The sequence below is a fragment of the Diceros bicornis genome, chromosome 26, assembly GCF_020826845.1.
Source record: "Diceros bicornis minor isolate mBicDic1 chromosome 26, mDicBic1.mat.cur, whole genome shotgun sequence".
Lineage (NCBI taxonomy): Eukaryota > Metazoa > Chordata > Mammalia > Perissodactyla > Rhinocerotidae > Diceros > Diceros bicornis.
The window spans coordinates 10,156,650-10,175,255 of NC_080765.1; the positions used below are offsets into that span (position 1 = coordinate 10,156,650).

At 49.5% G+C, this 18,606-nt stretch overlaps 1 protein-coding gene across 1 annotated transcript in view; it reads right to left on the bottom strand.

Annotated features, from left to right (window-relative positions):
* Window positions 1-18,606, bottom strand: part of FOXK1 (forkhead box K1) — a 69,499-nt gene that overhangs the window by 15,410 nt on the left and 35,483 nt on the right. Inside the window, 1 exon segment of the mRNA XM_058569380.1 lies at window positions 9,641-9,826. Within this exon segment, the coding sequence (XP_058425363.1) occupies window positions 9,641-9,826 (186 nt within the window).

The window sequence follows — 18,606 nt, forward strand, 5'->3', positions numbered from 1 at the left end:
CCAAGTCAATATTTTGTAAAAGAACGCAGAAAATTGATGTCTAAGCCTCTGAAAGCAAAATCCAGAGAGAACAGGTTGTCACTCCCCTAAAATGATTTCAAATGGGAATAAGGTTTGGAAAGCTGGCTCACGAACAGGGAGAGAGGTAGGGAGCTCTGCCCACTCTGCGGTGCTGGGCGGCTCATGCTGACAGACCCTTGCTGGTGAAGCTTCAGCAGGGACAGGACAGTCACTGCCTGTTATCCCCAGAGCCCGCCCAGCAGGCCTGTCCCAGGAGAACGTGCATTTGCACACACAGCCTTCCCGGCCTCAGGGCAGCTAGCTTCTAAATAAACCCCAATGAGCTGTCCATGCAGGCAGGCCTCAGCCGGGAGGGCTGTGCCTGGCACCCGGGCGCCCTGACATCACACCTCCATCTGAGGGGAAGGAGAGCTCCACACTATGTAAGCAGAACATCTTCGGGCTATAAAATGCACAAAGACAGGCCTTGGGGGGGCGGGCGCAGTGGGACAGTCAACAGGCTCTAAGGCAAGGCTCCCACCTGGGGAAGTGACCAGGACATTCGGTGTCCAACACCAGAGTTTTATCCTACTCCCCTGAAAAACTCCTGACAATTAGCAAAACCGGGAAAAATTCTTAGAGTACAAACACACATGTGTATCTCTCCAGGGGACGGAATGAAGACATGCCGGGGCCCTCCTGGGACACCAGGCTCCAGGCAAGGAAACAAAGACTCGCTCACTTTGGGGGGTCCCCCACTGCCCAGGGGTGTGGGAGTCTGAATTCCAGGACCCGATAAAGCAGCAGAGGCCGAACAGCCACGACCTACCAGGTGTCTCATGAAACAAATGCCCGTTCTTCCTGACTTGAGATTAAAAGGGGAAATGAAGCTGAACGTGCACTTCAGACCAGCAGTCGTCGATTCCTCCCCTTCTACGGAAAAACTATTCCTAAGTCACATTTCTGTTTCAGGCGAGAAAGACTGAAGGTCATGAGTGCGACTGCTCACGGTTGTTCCGTCCTGCCAGCAGCTGCTCTGGATTTGGGCCGCTGTCTCGCCAGGACAAACCCATGCCAGCCCCGTGACAGCCCAGGCCTAGATCATGACTTCTGGGACCGTCCAACACATACCTGGCAACAACACTGCAGCCTATGTTTACAATATTGTAAAAGAATGAACAGCCTAGTGGGAGAAAGTGTTTCCAGGTCTTACTACGATGATAAGAACTCAAGTTGAGAAAAACAAATCTGACAAAAGGCCCAAAGCCACCGCTGGGCCAGCCAACAAAAGTTTGTCCCTGGAGCCGCGATGAGCCTTTTCCGCGGCGCACCCCCACCCTCCCAGATTGTCCCCAACCCCCCGGCAGACCCCTGGCTGGCCCAGCTCTGCCCTGGGATGTGAGCAGGACCCTGAAAGCGCCCCGGGGCCACAGGAAAACTGTGCAGGTGGGAGAGCCTCCGGCCATCTTCCTCCCACGCCAGCCTCCTGGAATGCGGACTTCACAGTCCTGAAATCGAGTGGGAACGTGGGAAGGCCCAGGTGCGGGGGGCTGACGTCTGTGAGACACGGTCAGGTCCCCTCCCCGCCCTGGCCCCACTCCCAGGTCTCATCTAGAGAACCATGGGGCCCTGCCTCTGCAGGGGATGGTGGGGGAGGCGCTGGGGCAACAGGTCAAGTCTACACCCTGAACAGCAGGGCCCCAGGAGGGCTGCTGGGGGAGGGTTTCTATGCCCCCCCACGCCCGCCCCCCGAGAGGGCACTGAGTCCCTCCCTGAGCCCCCGTCCCACACTCCACCTCAGAGATGATCCAAGCAGCTTTCCAGTACCTCAGTCTTTTTTGGCCAGTATTCTTGAGATTTTAATTGGATTATTAATTTTCAGTTGAAAAATATAATTAGCTCCTTGATGGGATGGCAGTTGAGCTGACAGGGACTTTTCAGGCAGAAGACTATACTTTTGATGACTACAGAGAGGTAAATAGTAATTCTGTTTTTCATCAATGCCTTTTGAATTTCTTTTGAAAATCAGGATCTTTTTATTCTAGAAAATAAATGCTTTAATTAAAGTATACAGAATTTCTTATTCAAAACATCATTTTAGTAAACTTACAGGCTCACCTCATAGTTTTTCCCCAGCTGTACTGAAGAATGTAGAACCTCATCTTAAACCTGAGCAGCCAGCCGAGGCAGCCCTGTTGTCTGAGGGATGCGCCTCACACAGCCCCAAGGAGCCAGCCCAGGCCCAGGAGGGGACAAGACGGCGACGCACACGGTCACCTCCCCAGAGAGGGAAGGAGAGCGGGTCTCTGAGACAGTAAGATGCTACTGAAAGCACATTCGGAGAACAAGGAAATGCTCTTAACATTTTTTAAAAAGAGGAGAAATAAAACTTCAATGAAGGGTGGAAGGAGAGACTTGAGAAAATCTCCCAGGAAGCAGACAAGAGAAAGATGGATGGAGGAGAGAAAAGGTGAGACACCAGAACAAGAGCTTGGAGGGGATAATTTTCACAGAAGTAAGAAGATAATTCCCTAGAATGACAGGAAACGAGTCTTCAGATTGAAAGAGCCCCATTACACATCCAGCCAAACGGATGGAAAAAAAACCCTCCCCAGCCTAGCACAGAGACAGGGCAGCCTGCTGCGGACACCCCAAGACGGACGTGCTCCCACAGGGGCAACGTCACGTCCAAGAAGATCAGGAGTCAGAAGAACACTCGAAGCCAGAAAGCAACATCAGTTCTGAGGGAAAATGTAGAATTCTCTACCCAGGAAAACCATCTATCTAGCATGACTGGAGAATAATGATAATTTTCAGGCCTGGAAAAATTTTTTAAAAATTAACCTTTCCTGTACCTTTCCTCCCAGGAAGCAACTGGAAGATGTTCTCCAATAAAAGCAGCAGCAGATCAGGAAGAAGAAGGACACAGGAGTCAAGAGAGGGAATTCCTAGACAGTGGGAAGATGATCTCTGGGTCAGAGATGTCCCAGACCTGGTCCAGGCGGGAGGAGGCCTGGGCTCCAGAGCAAGGTCTTCCCAGCAAAGGTGCGATCGATGGACATAAATAGGACGGGCCGTTCACACTGGGCAGAGGGTGGGATGTGCTAGTCCAGTGTGCATGGAGATCTAACCAAACACAGAAAAGGGACCGTAAGAACTCCTGGGGAGAACAGGCCAGAGCACCAGGAAGGAAGTGCCAAGCACTGTACCGATAGATATACCACAGCTATAATAGGGGAAGTTCTGATGTAATTGTACTGGGAGGAAGGCGTGGGGAGGAAAAGCTAAATCCTCCATTTCCATATGAGAAGTCCATGTATAACGTATCTGGACCTGAGGAAGCTAAGGGCATGTGACTGTGAGGCGCAGGGGTAAGCAGACACCGGCAGACACGGAGAAGCTGGAGGTGCTGTCTCGGGCAGTGACTGATGGGGTGGGTGTGGCCAGGGACTGTATTTTATCGTCATGATCGTTGGACAACCGTCTGAATTCTTACATCATATGCATGTATTACTTTGATAAAAGTAAACTTTCTAGCACCACAAATGAAATAAACCAGTGCCACCACTATGGCCGTGGGCACCCGCTGAACGCATCACTCAGCCATTTAACACAACCTGCCGGACAGCATTATTCTTTTTTTTTTTTTTTTTTTTTTTTTTTTGGTGAGGAGATCAGCCCTGAGCTAACATCCGCCAATCCTCCTCTTTTTTTGCTGAGGAAGACGGCCCTGGGCTAACATCTGTGCCTATCTTCCTCCACTTTATATGGGACGCCGCCACAGCATGGCTTACCAAGCAGTGCGTCGGTGCGCGCCCGGGATCCGAACCAGCGAACCCCGGGCCGCCGCAGCGGAGCGCGCGCACTTAACCGCTTGCGCCACCGGGCCGGCCCCAGCATTATTCTTTTTGAGCCTCAGTTTCCTCATCCGTAAAATGAGGTGGCAATGCCTACGCCCCGCAGGGTTCCTGCAGAGACTAAAGGACAGATCGTGTTTCCAGCCCCCTGCACAGGCCTGGCATGCATGTCAGTAACAGCTTCTATTTTTACTGTTGTTGTCAAAATCTTGTGGCTCACGACCCTAAAGAGCATATTTTTAACAATATCCAAATCTAAGAATTCGAACACCTCAGTATAAAATGTGCAGACATTTCAGAAAGGCAGTTTCAGACTACTGACAGGCCCTGACCTGCAGGAAGGGTATCAGAGCACCACTCATGAGAGTGAGACACTGGGATGGGCTGTGCGTCCCAGGAGGGAGCTGAGTAAACACACTATGGCACATCCATGGGACAGGCCATTACACAGCCACTAAAAATGCAGTGACACAGAAAGGTGCCTAAGACACAGTGCAAAAGGAGACGACATCAAGTCGTAGGACAGCATGAACTGTATGGGCCTCTCTGGGCAGGAGGAACAGTCACAACTGTTAGGTGAAGAACGTTCACAGGAAGATGCACTACACAGACTTATCTCTGGGAGTATCACTGGGAGATTTCATTTTCTGAAATATTTGAATTTTGTATAATGCATATGTAGTATTTCTATAATCTGAAAAAATAAAATAGGGAAAGAAAATTCACAGAGGCCAGTTTCTTAGAGTTATCTTAAAGAATGTCTGTGCTCCGGTAAGACAAATTCAATGCTGTGAAATCATGGGAAGCTATTTTAAAAGATTCAGTAGTTTCTGAAAAGCATTTGCCTCAGGGAAAAACAATCAGCAGACTGGCCTAGTGGGACTTACGGCGAAGTGCTGTCCCCAACCCCCCAGGAGCGCCCCACTGTGTGGCTCTCAGCTCTGGGGGCAGTGCAGGTGTGCCTCCTGTGGGCCTCCCTCCCCTCTTGCCTTCCACTCCGCCCCTCCAGGTCCTGCCCAAATCCGAGTGAGATCTGGGAACGGCTCTGGTGCAGCCATGTGCCCACACAAGAGCAGCACAACAGGCTGACTGTGCCCACGGCCAGGCGTTGCCCAGAAGGCACACCCAAGAAAACATTAAGGTGAACCTTCCGAGGGCCCCGGGAGATGTGCCCTAGAACCGGAAATGGCCACCCCAATGGAGAAGAACTTAAGTACAAGCTTCTTTCAACTTTCAACATTTTAGAGCCAAAAAAACACCCTGGCATGGATTTAGGTAGAAGGGAAAATAGAAAGAACATGCAGCCCCCACCTTTCTGTGTGGAGGAACCAATTTTTATTTCTCTTAAGTTTTCAGATGGGGAAAGGGACCAGGTGGGTGCAAGTAGGGCTGGGGGTGTGAGGTCACAAGCACAGGTGTGGGAAAGGAAAACGGCCCCCAGGTGATACACCACTGATGAGGCTCCTCGACCAGTGGACAAGGGTCCCCGCACTGCAAGACGTAAACCTCCCGGAACCACTCCTCTGGAGGGCATGCTGAGAAGACAGGAAGGGCCCCGGCTAGAAAGTTGGACGCAGCATAATCGCTCTTAAGGAAGGATCCAAAGTTCGCAGGAAAACAAAAGCCCCTCTAAGGCAGACCGATAACCTCCAAACTCCAAAGATATCTAACAGTGCAGAACATCAACCGTGCCAGGGCTGGCTTTCCTCCAGCAGGGGGGGAGGCCCATGCCTTGCCTGAAGATCAGGATTACAAGTGGCTTAGATTTTGAAGTCAGTTGCTTAATTTTTATTTTATACAACGTTCTGCTAACCTTTGCCAGATTTCACAAAACAAATTACTTTCGTTTCTGGTCTCTATACTGGAAAAATCAAGACAAGCTTTCTTAAAGAAATAGCTTCTAAAATCCTGCTGTTGGTTAAAATTAGCTACTCTCTTTCTGTCCTATGCCTTTTTTCTGGTTTAATTTCAGCAGTTTTCTTAAAACTCTAGCTTTATGGAGCACTTTTTAGACTGGCCTCTGTGTTTGTAAAACTCAGAAAATGATTAACCAATTTCTTCTTTCCTAAAAACACCACTTCTTTGCAAAACGAAAAAAAAAGGTTGACAAAATGTTGCTTAAGATAGAATTTATTTCAAAGAGACTTCATTCATTTTCTGGGTGGAGTACTTCAGGCCCCAAAAAAAACACCTAACTTTAAAAAACCAACCACACACCCCCATACACACTCTGGCCTGGCCACCAGGGGAAGCAAAACCTGAGAAAGAAAGCAGGCAGCTGGTGGGAGGGCAGGCGGGGCTGTTTACTCGGGAGAATGTTCCAGCAGGTACAGCCACTCCTAAAGTCTTGGAGGGGACAGAGCTCAGGGCGGGGTGCTGGAGAAACCTGGCTCCAGGGAGGAACCCGCCCACTGAGGTCCCCACACTGCGCGGCGAGCGGGCGATGGGGGAGTGCAGCGCAGGCCACCGAGTCAGGAGAAGCGGGGGCGCCCTCGGCCTCCTCACAAAGGCACCCGTGCCCCCCAGAACCCGCTCCTGCACCTCCTGATGTGGGCCCTCCCCCGTCACTTTGGGAGGGTCCCCAAGGAGAGGAAGGCGCTGTTTGTAAACACGTGGGCTCCACCCCATGAGAGAGCACAGAGGAGAAGGATCTTGCAAGCAAAACCTCAAGGGCCTCTGAGGTTTCTCGACACTTAATTGAATTCCGCAGGGCTCAGATAAACGGATGTAAACAGAAACGCTTTTTCTGTGATGCTTAATGAAAAGCCAAAAAGTAAGACAGCCAGTCCCAAAGTTACTATTTTCTCCACAAATATTCTCCCAGATGAAAACTGGAAGCAAATCCCTCCTGGGCGTCATCAAAGAAGGGGATGGAGGGGGACCAACCACCCACCAACCGACCCCAGCTGAGGATCGAGTTAAATATAAACTGCTGGGCCAGGTCTCCACCGCAGCCACACCGCCCTGACTTCTCAGAACAGCGCTGGCAACACCTGCTCCACTCTGCTTAGTACAAATCTCTCTTCCTACCTCCTTTCTGAACCACCGCCTCCCTCCTGACACAGGAGCAACTTCAATACACAAAGCTTTGCGTGAATATCTTAACCAGTTGGCCACTATTTTCATTTGGAATATTCCTGGGAAATATATTTATTTTATGAAGCCTTCCAGGTACCAAAACATTTTTCTTTCTTAAAGAGCATCTATTTGGCTGGATTATAAACTAATTACTAATAATCCCATGCACCCAGGGAGACCACCTGCTTTGGTTTCCACTGGACGTGGAAGGCCCCTCGCTGCCCATCGCACACAGCAAAGGACAGGCCTCCAAGAGCTCTCAGGTCCCAGCAGGGCATGAAACACTCTTGGCTATGATCCCACGGCCGCTTGAAGGAGCTACTGGATAAACGTGTCAGGACACGAAGGTTTTTTATCAGCTTCATGAAATACAATTCACACACTATACAATTCACCTGTTTAGAGTATACAATTCAGTGGTTTGTAGTGTATTCACAGAGTTGTGCAACCATCACCACTATGTAACATTTTCATCACCCCAGAAAGAACCCTAGTAACAGTTAGCAGTCACTCCCTTTAACGCCCCTGGCAACCACTCACCTACCTTCTTTCTCTACAGATTTGCCTGTTCTGGACATTTCCTATCAATGAATCATACAATGTGTGGTCTTTTGTGTCTGGCTTCTTTCACTTCACATGTTTTCAAGGGCCACCCATGTTGTACCAGGTATCCGTACTTCATTTCTTTTTATGGCCAAATAATATTCCATTGTAAGGATATTCCACGTGCTATTTATCTATTAGTCATCTGATGGACATCTGAGTTGTCTCCACGTTTGGGCTGTTATGAATAGCACTGCCATGAGCCTTTGGGTACAAGTTTTCACTGGACCTTATGACCCCGTGAGTTGCAGAGTCGTGTGGTAACCCTTTGTTTAACATTTTGAGGAACTGCCAGACTCTTTTCCAAAGTGGCTACAGCATTTTACTACATATAATTTTTTATCTATGTATCATTGATACATGTATAAGGAAATGTAAGAGGATTTTCATAGCACAACTTAATCGCAACCTCCAAGTACTCATGTTTTAGGTTAAATTCAAGTGAAATGTCTGAAAGAACAATGAGAACATGCTAAATTTGGGGTTTTAGAACAGCTATTGCTAGAAATCTGAAAAGAGCTTAAGAAAAAACCGGCTGTCTCATGAAGCTGTAAGGACTAAATGAAATAACACATGTACAGAGCTAACCAAGCACACGGTCTAGCGCACACGAGGCTTTCAGTGAGTTATCATCGTCGTCATCACAGAGAACTAGGACATCAGCACGCTGGCTTTATCGACGAGGAAAACAGGGCCCAGTGAGGCTGCAGACCTGCCCCCAGTTCTCCCACTAACTGGAAATACAGCCAGAACCAGAACTTAGGGCCCAGAGTGGAGTTCTGGGCCATGCCATGCTCAGTGCTGTCCCTGAACTTGCTCTCCATGAGAGAAAGACACAGCTGCTCCCTGGCTCTGCAGGCAACCAACTCCAAGCAACTCAGTGCAAACGAGTCCCATCTCGCAACCAACATGTCCTGGTAGGAGACCAAATGGCACACGTGAAACACTGATTATTATGCGAAGGCAAACCAATGTGTGATTCTACACGTAAACCTTTAAAAGGCGCAAAAAACAGACTACCAGAAGATGGCTGGTTAGCAAGAGCAGGGACTATACCTTATATACAGATGAGACGGCAGCAACAATAAACCTTCGCTCAGCCAGAGCAGCGGTTCTCAAAGTATGGTTCACAGATGGACCCTGAGAATCCCTGAGCCCCTTTCAGGGGTATGGGAGGTCAAAACTATTTTCCTAACAATATTAAGATGTGATCTGCCTTTTCCACTGGGCTGACATTTCGCACCGATGATGCATAAGCCGTGGTGGAAACTGCTGGTGCCGCAGCAGAAACTAAGGCATAGTTGTCATGGCTTCTTCAGGGCCACACACATGCAGCAAGGAGAAAAAGCTAGTTTCATTTTAAGATGTCCGTGGTGAAGCAGTAAACTATTTTAAAATTCTTTAAATCTTGACTCTCAAATATATGTCTCTTCAACCTGCTTTATGACAACGTGGGAAGAAGGCACAGGACTCCTGTTGTAGACTGAAGCAGAATGGCTGTTGGAGGAAGTCCTTGTGCCACTGAGCTGACAGCTCAACCACTTTTACAAGGATCTCTAGTGACACGTGTCACCTTGAAACCTTCCCCCAAGCCTTTGTCATATTTCTATAACTCGCCAAGGATGAGAAAGTTTGAGGACTTTCCTTTCTTCAAAATCTAGACTAATTTCTAAAACTTTGCAAAGAATTTCCACAAATAAAGTTTAGAAAAATAAAGTTCACCAAATCCTGGCATACAAAGATTACTTTAAAATATTTTCAATGTCTTAAAAATGTCATACCTGTGCTTGCTTTAAAAGGCTCTAACAGATACACATTCAAACTGGAAAAATGATTCATTAGGTAGTGATTCTTCACTTTGTAAGAGAATTCTCCAGAGATTTTACTTAAGTAGTCAGGTCCCCTGAGGCACTTAAAATAGTTTCAAAATTTCCATTTACATGCAATTTTCCAGAAACACATCTAATACTGTATAGAACACAGAATTTCTGCATTGTCTTCCTCTTTCTCAAGCTGCTAGAGCGCAGGGCCCTGATTTTGTAGAGGAAATCGTGTGGCGAGCACTCTAAGCGGCCCGGGGACGGGCAGAGCAGGCTGCTCACCTGATGGTGCCGGTCGGGGAAGGGACAGGGCTGACCAAGCTCCGGAGATCCGGCTCCGGAATGTGAATCTTCAGAGGGGAGATCTGCGGGTAGAGTGGCCGGAGGGGGGATGCTGGAGCCTCTTCTTGATGGTACAGTGATGTGAACTGGATCTTGATAGCCGTGCTAGGGAATCGGAAAGTGCACCTGCAATGGAGGGAGAGCGAGATGTTAGGCATGGGAAGAAAAGAAAGCCAAAATTCAGTAAAGGAATGTTCTAGTTCACCTAAGTCACTGTAACTTATGTGACTTAACGCGCATGATCACTCTGTGGTGCAGAGGTGCCAAAAATCGTATTCCTCATGATTTCATTAGGACACGTACTATCACTGACACCAGTTTTCCTTTTACTGCGCATGTGAACAGAACAGACACACATATCCCCAGACCAATACCTATGACGTCATCTCCAACAAAGGCTCCAGACAGACAGAGCTACTTCCAGTCTGCTAGGATCAATGCCGCAACGCCCACGCGGGAGTCACCACCCCACAGAGAACTGAAATGCCAGGGTCACCGCCTCTGCAGCGATTTTAAAGACAGATGTCCTGCTACTCAGAAGACAGAAAGCAGCTGTTGCATGAAAAAGCAGCACCACCACGCATAAGCCTGCTGGCAGCAGTCTCCAAGAGGGACAACGCTGTGAGGCGGAGCTTAAGGACTGGCTTCACGATCAGTCCTGGCCTTCGACCCCTCGCGCCTCGGGTCTTCCACTGGCAGATGACCACATGCAGACAAATCCAGCGCTGCAGGTAACGGTGCAGGCAGCCTCACACATCAGGTGCTGATGGACCTCTGAGAAACTTCTACCTATAAAGTCTGCACATTATTTATCCAGCACACCTTCTAATTTCTAAACTCACAGGCTACCAACAAGTTGCTAAGGGCACTACCTAGTTAAAAACAAAAACCCAAATGAAAGCAGGCTGCCCACAGAGAGACAAGCAACACAGTCCACCTGGAACTGTTTAGAAAGGCTCTTTGTAAAGAGTGGAGGGGTCAGAAATGACGCATGTGAACAGCCACCTTTGCACTGTTAATCGTTTCAGAAAGGCGTTGGATCCACCGAAGGATTAGCACTCGACAAGTGTCTGTCAGAGTGCCCCTGGGTGGAAGCCCCAGCCAGCAGGCTGCCTGGCCCATCCTGCCTGTATTTTTAATCTGGTACCAACGTTTAAATAGCAAATCTACCTCCAACTTCCCATGGACACGGCAAACACCCCCTTGATTTGAATTCCCTTTTACTCTTAGTAAAAGAGTTTTTAAAAAACAAGACTTAGGGGCCAGCCCCGTGGCCTAGTGGCTAAGTTTGGCACGCTCCGCTTCAGCAGCCCAGGTTTGGTTCCCGGGTGCAGACTACACCACTCATTGGCAGCCATGCTGTGGCGGCAACCCACATACAAAACAGAGAAAGACTGGCACGGATGTTAGCTCAGGGTGAATCTTCCTCAAGTAATCAATCAATCAAATGTATAAACAAGACTTAAGAACAGGTCGAAATAAGTTCTGAGATCATGGAAGGCAGTGAACGGGCACCCTACTGGGCAACAGGGGTGCTCTTGAGCCTTCCGCTTGGGAAGACCCACTTCTCATGAAATGACTCAGCAATCTAAGCATCTACCCTGAAAGCCAAGCTGCCCACATTTCATAGAGAAAAGGAGTAACTCAAACTGGCTTGACTGGCCAGGACTGATCCTTCCAGAGATATCCGAGCAGAGACGGGCTGGACGTCGCCACAAAGGTAGAGCCTGCAGCCGGCCGAGAAGCACCAGGTCACTGGCTGACCCCTGGGTACTAGGTTTGTATTTCCAATCTAAAATCAGAACAAAGGGATTTTGATTACTGTTTTCTGAAACTGTTTTCCTCTTTGATGCTGTTCTGATCCTGGGAGATGTGGCCTAAATACCAAAATGTTAAGGATGGGGTGGGGGTGTCTGTAACATGTAGTCAACATCACCCCTATGGTTCTGCGTAAAGGGCCACCCAAGGCTATCTAAAAATATTCTGCAGTTTTCTTCTTGTAGGCTATAGTTAAAGAAATGTTTGATGTCTCCATTTTCTTTAGTTTCTCCACAACCCAAGGAAAATTTCCTCCATCAGTATTCTGGCTAGATTTTCTACATCATGCATTTTTCTCAGATGCTTTCTGAGGCCTATGGTCCCTACAGTCCTGGAGGCCTCTTGGCTTTTGTAAGTCACAGAGCCAACACCCACCCCAGCTGTGTCCCAGGATGGGCAGGGTGTCCCCGAACCAGAGCAGTGAGGAGAGGGTCCGGAGCCAGGACTCTGGCTGAGGGCTCCACACAGGTGAGCTGATGGGCTAAGGCGAGCTCCACCTGCAAACGAAGGACTGACTCAACAGTGGGGGTGTGCGTACACATGCGCGCACACACACCTGTTCTACCAGTGTCAGACATGAAAGCAGTAATGAGGACAGAAATTTAAAGAGTTTCTATGGCCTTTTACCATCTGCCTCCTCCTTCAACTGCTGCAAATGAACAAAATAGGCAACGTTTTACTATCTGCCGACAGGGCACACAGTTAGGGTTCTGATGTTCTGCGTCGTCCAAGTCCCTACGTTAACACGAGATCACATCACCCTACAATCACCAAGGCCAAGTAGAAAGAGGATGTGGCTTCTGGCCCATGACAGTGGTCACCAGGCAGACAGGAACTCTTAGAAAACAGGGTTGGGGTGAAGACAAGAAGAGGTGTCTGAACCTCTGGATGAGGGGCAGGACACCAGGTTCTCGTCAGGCCTGTCTGGCCTGAGCGGAGGTGGAGAGGTGCCCGAGTGAGCACACCGCACACGCTTCAGACCCCTCCTCCACTTCCCGGCCTGACTTCTGCCCTCAGGGCCCTGAAGGGGCTGAGAATCATCCCAGTGATAATACGAGCATACAGACTGAGGTTCAGGTGAAACAAAACACAAGGTCAGGGATTTGGGTACATCCTTACTAGCAAAATCTAACACCGTACTGATACTAGCTGGACAGTTTCCTGTCGTAATAGTAATTTTCCAATTAAGGTTTAACAATAAACCTTTTTATATTATTTACTGCAAAAGCTATTTTAAAAGCATCTGCTGACTCACTCTTCCAGAAATTATCCTGAGGCAGACTATGTTCTACCTAGGAGGAGGAGAGAAAACACCAGGAAGTTACTTAATTTTAAATAGATGTCCCCCCAGGGTGCTGGCGGAGTTCGCCAATTACTTCTCTCCCTGTAATATTTTCATTCTGGTGTAGGGCCTTAGCTGGAGTTTTAATGAGCATGTTTTGCAATTAAAGCTATTCTCTTGAAGGTGCTCCATGTTCAATCTACACCCAACCACCCACTGCGGGCCCGTCTTCATTGCCAGGAATCCTGCTAAAGGTAAGAATGTGCCCCCTGGAAGTCACTGTCCCCCAGCCCAGGGGAGGGCTCCCGTACAAGCAAGCATCTACCCTCAGAGGGATGGCCCTTCAGATCTCTCTACAAAATGCCTGCCCTAATGTATAGAGACAGAAAGCAGAGCAGTGGTTGCCTAAGGCTGGGGGTGAGGGGTGAGGTGGGGAATGGAGAGTGACTGTTAATGGTTTCTTTCAGGGGAGATACAAATGTTCTAAAACCCATGGTGGTAATGGTTGCACACCTCTGTGAATACACTAAAAACCACTGACTTGAACAGTTGAACTGGGTTCGTTGTATGGCATGTGAATTATACCTGAATCAAGCTGTTTTTCAAGAAGTTCTTGCCCTAAAGCTCCCATGATCGGGGTCTGCTCCAGTCTTAGTTCCCAGGTCCATGTGGAAGCCCAGGGCTCCTGGGAATTGAGCAAAACTGCTAATGCCTTGGTTCCAGGCCAGGCTGCCCTACTCAGCATCAGGTCAAGGTCACCGCAGGGCAGGCGGGTTCCGGCCCCATGAGACCATTAATGAGTAAGTGACTTGGGCCATCACCCTCACATCCATCTCGTTCTCATGCGGGAATCCTATACCACCTGTCACACCAACCAGGCGTTGTCAGAGAATAAAAATAGCTCATTTAGTCCTCACTGATATAAATACAATTAACTTATTTTAGACAGGAGAAATAACCAGAGAGAGAAGAAAGCACATGTGAAGGTTTCCAGAAAGATTAAAAAAAAAATTCACACAATAGATTATTCATCTCCAGAGCCATCACTGCCCCCTGACACCCCAGCCTGGGCTCCTTGTCCTTCTCTGTCCCAGCAGGTGAACCACAGAAGCCTGCACTTGGGGGCACTGACACAACAACAGGGAGCGACACTCCACACTGAAAATGGACGACGACTGAAGTTCTGCTCACCAACCACGACACCCCGACTTTCCCCACACACCCCAGCTGAAGATGGCCCAGAGGACAGCTGCAGACCCGACATCTGTGGGCCCCCCATGAAGCCCACCAGACGAGGAGCCCACCTGCCGAGCACCCAGGCACACGCGGCAGCCGACCAGCTTGAGCACCTCGCTCTGCAACGTGGACACGCAGCCAGGGAAGAAGAGGCGTCTGGGGGCATCCCCAACAGGAAGACAAGGACCAAGGCAAACAAGGGGGGGGACACAGAGGAAAAAGACATCCAGGGGCAGAAGAGAACGCAGCCCACCCAAGCCCCCGAGACAAGAGAGGGCAGCTGCCACCAAGGACTGAGGGCACCAAAAGGTACCTCCGGGGAAAAACAAGAAACCTGGACAATTAAATGTGACACAGGAAAGACAACTTCAGAAGGAAGGCTGGATGATGGACTTGGAATCATCTCCCAGAAAAGACAAAGAAAAGACAGCTTCGGAGGCTTGGGCCAGGAGGCTTAATACCTGATTACCGTTATTCTACAGAAGATGCCCCTCATAGGAAGCTCCAGGGAGGAAGGCATGGGATCCTAAAACGCAGACCCAGGCATCGTGAGGCCGCCACGCTGCTTCCTAACCACTGTAGAATCGGTGTTTGCTAGAAGTTGAATGGCACAGTCACAAAAATTTAAGACACAGGGAGCTCACTGCTTTGTGTTTAGGAGGTAAGGACACGAATGTTGCAGGCTAGAAATCTGGTGGCCTTTCGTGTGCTGGGCAAACCTTCCCCTGCGGTCCCTGAGCATGGACCCGTGTGGACAGAACCCGCCACCATGCCAGGACTCGTGGGGAAACTCCATGTTGGTGTGTGCTGGGATGCATGTGTGGCTCTCAGCAGGCCGATGCGATGGACTGTAGAACAGGAACGCCCCATGCTTTCTCAAGCAGCTGCCATCTGGCTGGATAATGGAACCAGCCTGGGGCACAGAAGACTCCACCCGAGGATGGCCTCGAAGTAGCCACCATTCAAGTGAGAGAGGCAGAGAGGGCCCCAGCCCAGGGACAGAAAGACCAGGGTTTTCAAGACTGACACCTGCCACTAGGATCCTTGCTGTGGTTCTTACAAACAGACACGACGGATAGCAAGCAGCCGAGGAGCCTACCAAGTTTCTGAGGAGACTCTACTGCCTCAGAAACCACAGACCCGGCCTGCAAAGTGTGACCGTCCCACCCTGACCTGCCCCAGGGAGGGGCAGGTAGCCAGGAAGCACCTCACCTCCAGGGCCCACGTCAGGCGAGACCACGGAGGCTGGGGATAGAGCTCCTTCCAGAATGCACACAGCATGCTGTCACTGAATGGGACTTGGGGCTGCCTCCTTTGACAACGGGGATTAGGTGACCAAAAGGGCAGACTGTGACAAAGATGGCTAGTTCCCTGGACACACATCTCCTCCTGCTTCTACAGTGGACTAGTTTCAACTGGACACATGCCACCCAACTAAAGACGACACTTCTCTGCCTCTCTTGCAACTGTGAGACTGTGCTGGTCATGGGCCGGCCCAGTGGCGTAGTGGTTAAGTTTGCACACTCCGCTTTGGTGGCTCAGGGTTCACAGGTTCAGATCCCAGGCGCAGACCTACACACCACCCATCAAGCCATGCTGTGGGGGCGTCCCGTATATAAAGTAGAGGAAGATGGGCACAGATGCTGGCTCAGCGACAATCTTCCTCAAGCAAAAATAGGAGGATTGGCAACAGACGTTAGCTCAAGGCCAATCTTCCTCACCAAAAGAAAAAAAAAAAGAGAGACCATGCTGGTCAATGAGTCACAGATGATCATGCCTTTAGGAGGCAAAGAGTGTCTTCTTCACTTCTCCTCTTCCCAATAGCCAGAATGTGGCTGTGATGGCAGGAGCTGGAGCAGCCATGGCGGATCATAAAGTGGACACTGGGTAACAGAGCAACATAACATAAAGAGCCTGGAGCTGCCATATCAGCTTATGTTAGGACTGTTAAATGTAAAAGAAATCAACTTCACCCTTGTTATTTTGACCTTGGTTACAAAAACCAAACCTACATCCTAACTCTAAACAGCTAAAGAGTTCCCTGTGGGGAGTGGCTGAACGATCTATGGTGCATATTCAGTGAGGAATATCATGCGGCCACTTAAAAGGACACTTTTCAGCACTGTATATCTTTGGGCAAATCTCTTACTGTATCAGACCTGTTTTCTTCATCAGGAACCTTCATAGGGTTCTTGTAAGTATTAAACATTCCAACCACAGTAATTAGAAGCACACAGAGTATCTAACACATGCTAAGCACTCACTAAAAACAGGCCCAAGGAGGAACAGGGACAAAGCTGATGACATTGACAAATGAAGACTGCAGAGACCAAATGGTACACGCATGTTGCAGCTAAAGGCACAGGGTTTGAAATCAGAGACTTGATTTGAGAATAGGCTGTTGGGACATTGTGGTGGGACGTGGGGCAAATCACCGACTTGCAGGCCCCTCTCTAGTCAACCAGAGACCACAGACGAGCGTGAGGCCTGCTACAGAGCAAGTGTGTGCTGACACGGTTCCCAGCTGTTCTCGTCACTAGACAAGGACTGGAAGGACGAATGAAAACAGCCCGAGGGAGAAGGTGGCATTACCGGAGGTGGCTCTTTTTTCAAAACGTTCTTTAAATGTTGTTACCATGTCTTTTAAGCATGAAAGGCTCAGGGCCGGCCCGGTGGCATAGCAGTTAAGTTCGTGTGCTCCCTTCGGCTGCCCGGGGTTCGCGGGTTTGGATGCGGGCGTGGACCGACGCACCGCTCATCAAGCCATGCCGTGGCAGGTGTCCCATATAAAGTGGAGGAAGATGGGCACGGATGTTAGCCCAGGGCCAATCCTCCTCAGCAAAAAGAGGATTGGCAACAGATGTTAGCTCAGGGCTAATCTTCCTCACCAAAAGAAAAAAAACAAAAAGAAGGAAAGGCTCAAGAATATAGAAAACAAAAGAGCCGTTATACACTTGATAACCAGTACTTTCAAATTCTGCAAGGGGTGATGCATCTTTCCAAAACCTCATTAAGTACCAAGCCCGGCCCAGCTCTGCCGTGTGTGCCGCTCCAGCGGGAGGGAGAAAGCCCCACAGGGCCCAGGCCCACCCTAACGGACAGGAAGACGGTCCAGCCTCTCAGGTTCTGAAGGAAAGGCTGGAGGCCAGCTGCGCGTGACCCACAGCCAGCCAGCAGGGCCTTCGGGGCCCCGTCCCGCCCGCCCCAGCCAGCCTGCTCCAGGCTCGTGCAGTCAGGCAGCTTTCCTGCGGCGGGCCCCGACCACAGCAGTTCTCACGTACGTAAGGTCTGAAATTAGAACACCACGGGACTAGAGGCTCTGAGTTTTGTAAGAACACCAAAGAAAAATAAGACTGTTCAGGAAATGGTTTTGAAAAAACTTTTACAAAGAAAATCGCCAAATCATAGAATTCTGACAATCTTAAAATGTTTTAAGCTAAGATATCTTATTTCTATTAAAAATTTAACACATTTTGCTAGAACATCCAAACAAACGAGCAGAAGAGGCTGCAGCTGTGGGGCCTGTTGGCCTGCAGAGACCCCACAGCGGCACAGCACAGCAAAGGGAATGCAAATTACAGAGGGACCCACACAGCAAGAAGGCGGAAGGCGTGGAGAACCGAACGCCAGCTGAACCCAGAGGAGCGAAAGGAAGCAAATGGCCAGGCTACGGGCAGGCAGCATGGCCGCTGTCCCTGGTCAGGCACCAGCTCTGCATGGTCCCTGACCCACCAAGGGAAATCCAAAAGTCATCCTAGTCCAAAAAACTAAATAAATGCTGTTATGTATGTGAGGCAAAGAATAATTTAAAACTCACCCTCCTCTACCACGCCCTCGTCCTCCTCCATGAATCAAAGCTGCTACCTGGACTCATTTCCTGGTTTTCTCCACCTTCCAACTGACCCCTCGGCTTTGCTGTCCTGGGTCGATGACGCATGCAGCTGCGACCCTGGGCTGGCTGTGCCAAGCTGGGAGCGGGTTGCTTCTAGAGATATGGCTTGGACCCTGTGCACCACTAACCAGCCACGCACACTCGGCTCTGGTCCGCGTCCTCGCAACAACGTTGGTGTGCAGCTATGCAGCATGCGTGTTAAATATGGTGGTGATTTTCTGATTTAGAAGTAATTTAGCTTTCTTCTTTATATGTTTTTCCATGGTCTATTTTTTTTTAAACAAAGACAACGCATTTATTTTTATCATCAGGCAAAAAAGCTACTTCTATTGGAAAAAAGAAAAAGGATAGTGGGATACTCAAGTCCCTGTGGTGAATGGCCAAAATGCAGTGAAAACGGTAGCCAAAGGTTCAGCCAAAGCTGGGGCTTCTTTCTAAAAACAGAGTCTTAGCCCCCCTCTCAGGAGCACCCTGAGTGGAGAAGAAGTGAGCAATCCCACTGAACCAGCTAAGAAAACCATGGAAGCCCACGGAGGCCAGCCAAATGCGGCCACAATGACCTGCCCTCGCACGTCCTGCTAAGTGGGCTCACAGGGCTCGGCTGTCCTGGGCACCCCCTGCAGGAGGTGGAGAGGAAGGCATGCCCTGGGGTTCGTGGTCCCTTCAAAATCATTTCCC